General features: G+C 57.7%; 1 protein-coding gene across 1 annotated transcript in view; it reads right to left on the bottom strand.

Annotated features, from left to right (window-relative positions):
* Nucleotides 1-695: 695 nt before the first annotated feature.
* Nucleotides 696-1,722, bottom strand: part of SPATA31E1 (SPATA31 subfamily E member 1) — an 8,296-nt gene continuing 7,269 nt past the window's right edge. The window contains exon 5 of the mRNA XM_006158357.1: nucleotides 696-1,478. Within this exon, the coding sequence (XP_006158419.1) occupies nucleotides 783-1,478 (696 nt within the window). The 3' untranslated portion in view covers nucleotides 696-782. The remainder of the gene's footprint in view (nucleotides 1,479-1,722) is intronic.

Here is a 1,722-nt window from a genome sequence, read left to right as displayed (position 1 = left end):
TGCAACACAGTGCGCCAGAGGGGAAGGCAGGGACCTTGGGCGGGTGGATGGCCCCTCTGCAGCTGTTTGCTTCTCCCCCCACACACAGCAGAGCTGCAGGTCCCCCATAGTTGTTGTTCCAGAGGGAGGAAGGCCTGGGAGGGGTCGGCCTGCCATGCAGACAGCTGGGAGGGCTTAGCAAAGCCTGCTCCATTCCCCCTTCATCTGGGAGAGAAAGGGCTCCCCACAGCAGGTGCATCTGTGCCCCTCCAGGAGACCCAGGGGCAAGGTTTCTCCTACTCTGAACTCAGGACCAGCCCCATACACCACAAACTTTCGCAACCCTCTTTGTGACAGTGAGGCTACTTGACAGGGACACCTGCTGGAGGCCAGGGGAGGTTCTGCCTCTGATGCCTCAGTAAATGCCCCAACTCACACCTGCGGTAAGTTTCGAGGAGGAGGGACAGGTGGAGTCAGAGCCTGAGGTGGGATCTTCTAGAGGCTGTTCACTCCCACACACCCTGGGGGCTCTTTAGTTTCTACAGTGACTGAGAGGATCTCAAGCACTGAGAGCTCATCTGCAGAGTCATTAGCAACCTCCCTCCATGTGTTATCCCTTTCCCATGCTGCACTCAGGAAGAGTGGATGCTGCCATCTGGGGTGATCACCCTTCCCAACGCAATGAGCAGCACAGACAGAAGCCACCTCCTCCAAGGAGCAAATGTGTATATTAGGAATCGAGGCATGTTTGGGTGGGGTGAGCCTTGGCATATAGGCTGTGCCCACATGAGACAGAGCTGCGGTTACCTGGGCAAGTGCTTTACCCCAGCTGGGAGGGCGTGAGGCTGCTGCTCCAGTGGGCCACATGAGACCCTTTGAGGCGGGAGATAGTGCCTAGGACAGTGGGCAGGGCAGCCCATGCCTGCTGCCCCCCATGGCCTGTGCTGCTGGGGCCTGACTGGGGGCACAGGCTGCCTGGCTGAAGAGGGCCAATTGTCCCTATCTCTCATCCACTTGCTTTTGATGGGACTGCTGTGGCCCCGGGGGGTGGCTTGGTGACTATAGCCTGAAGCACCCATCACTCTTTCTTGCTCAGGGTAGGAGGGGCCCCTCTGGTAGCAGGAATACCCACCTCCAGGAGCCTGGAGTTCCTCTCTATGAAAATTCACCTTTGAGGTATAACTCAGTAGCTTCTCCCCCAGGATCCGGTCAATGGCAGCTATGAGCACATGGGCAGTAGGCACCTCTTTCTCTATAAACCGCATACCTGAGACTGACCCCTGACCCCAGGGAGGGGCTGATACTGGTGTGCCTTTCTGCGAGGGCTTTTCCTTCTTCGTGTCTTTATCTGGGAAAACTTTCTGCAGAAACTGCTTTATCCTGCTCCCCAAGCAGCTTTCTGCAGGACCCTGCCCTCTCTGCAGCAGTGCTGGTGAGGGCTTGCTTCTCTGAAGCTCTTCTACCTGCCTGCCCCGTGCAGGGTGACTCGCCCCACTGGCCTGGGGGCGCTGAGGTCCTGCCAGTCTCTGTTCCTGTCCTCCTGGCCTGAGCCTCCTACAGTCCTTACTCTTCTCAGGAGGGCCAGACATCTTGGTCTGATTCTTTTGTGGATGCTGAAGTTTTGGGGTCCTAGGAGCCTGCTGCCCCTGGCTGACCTTTGGCCTTGTTAAGAGGTCACATGGCTCTGAGGAAGCTGATGTGCTGAGGCTGGAGAGGCTGGGGGGAAAGGTCTGAGGTGGTTCA

The sequence above is a fragment of the Tupaia chinensis genome, unplaced genomic scaffold, assembly GCF_000334495.1.
Source record: "Tupaia chinensis unplaced genomic scaffold, TupChi_1.0 Scaffold000578_2, whole genome shotgun sequence".
NCBI lineage: Eukaryota > Metazoa > Chordata > Mammalia > Scandentia > Tupaiidae > Tupaia > Tupaia belangeri.
The sequence above is the reverse complement of the archived record's forward strand: the minus strand, read 5'-3'. Positions and strand labels throughout refer to the sequence as shown.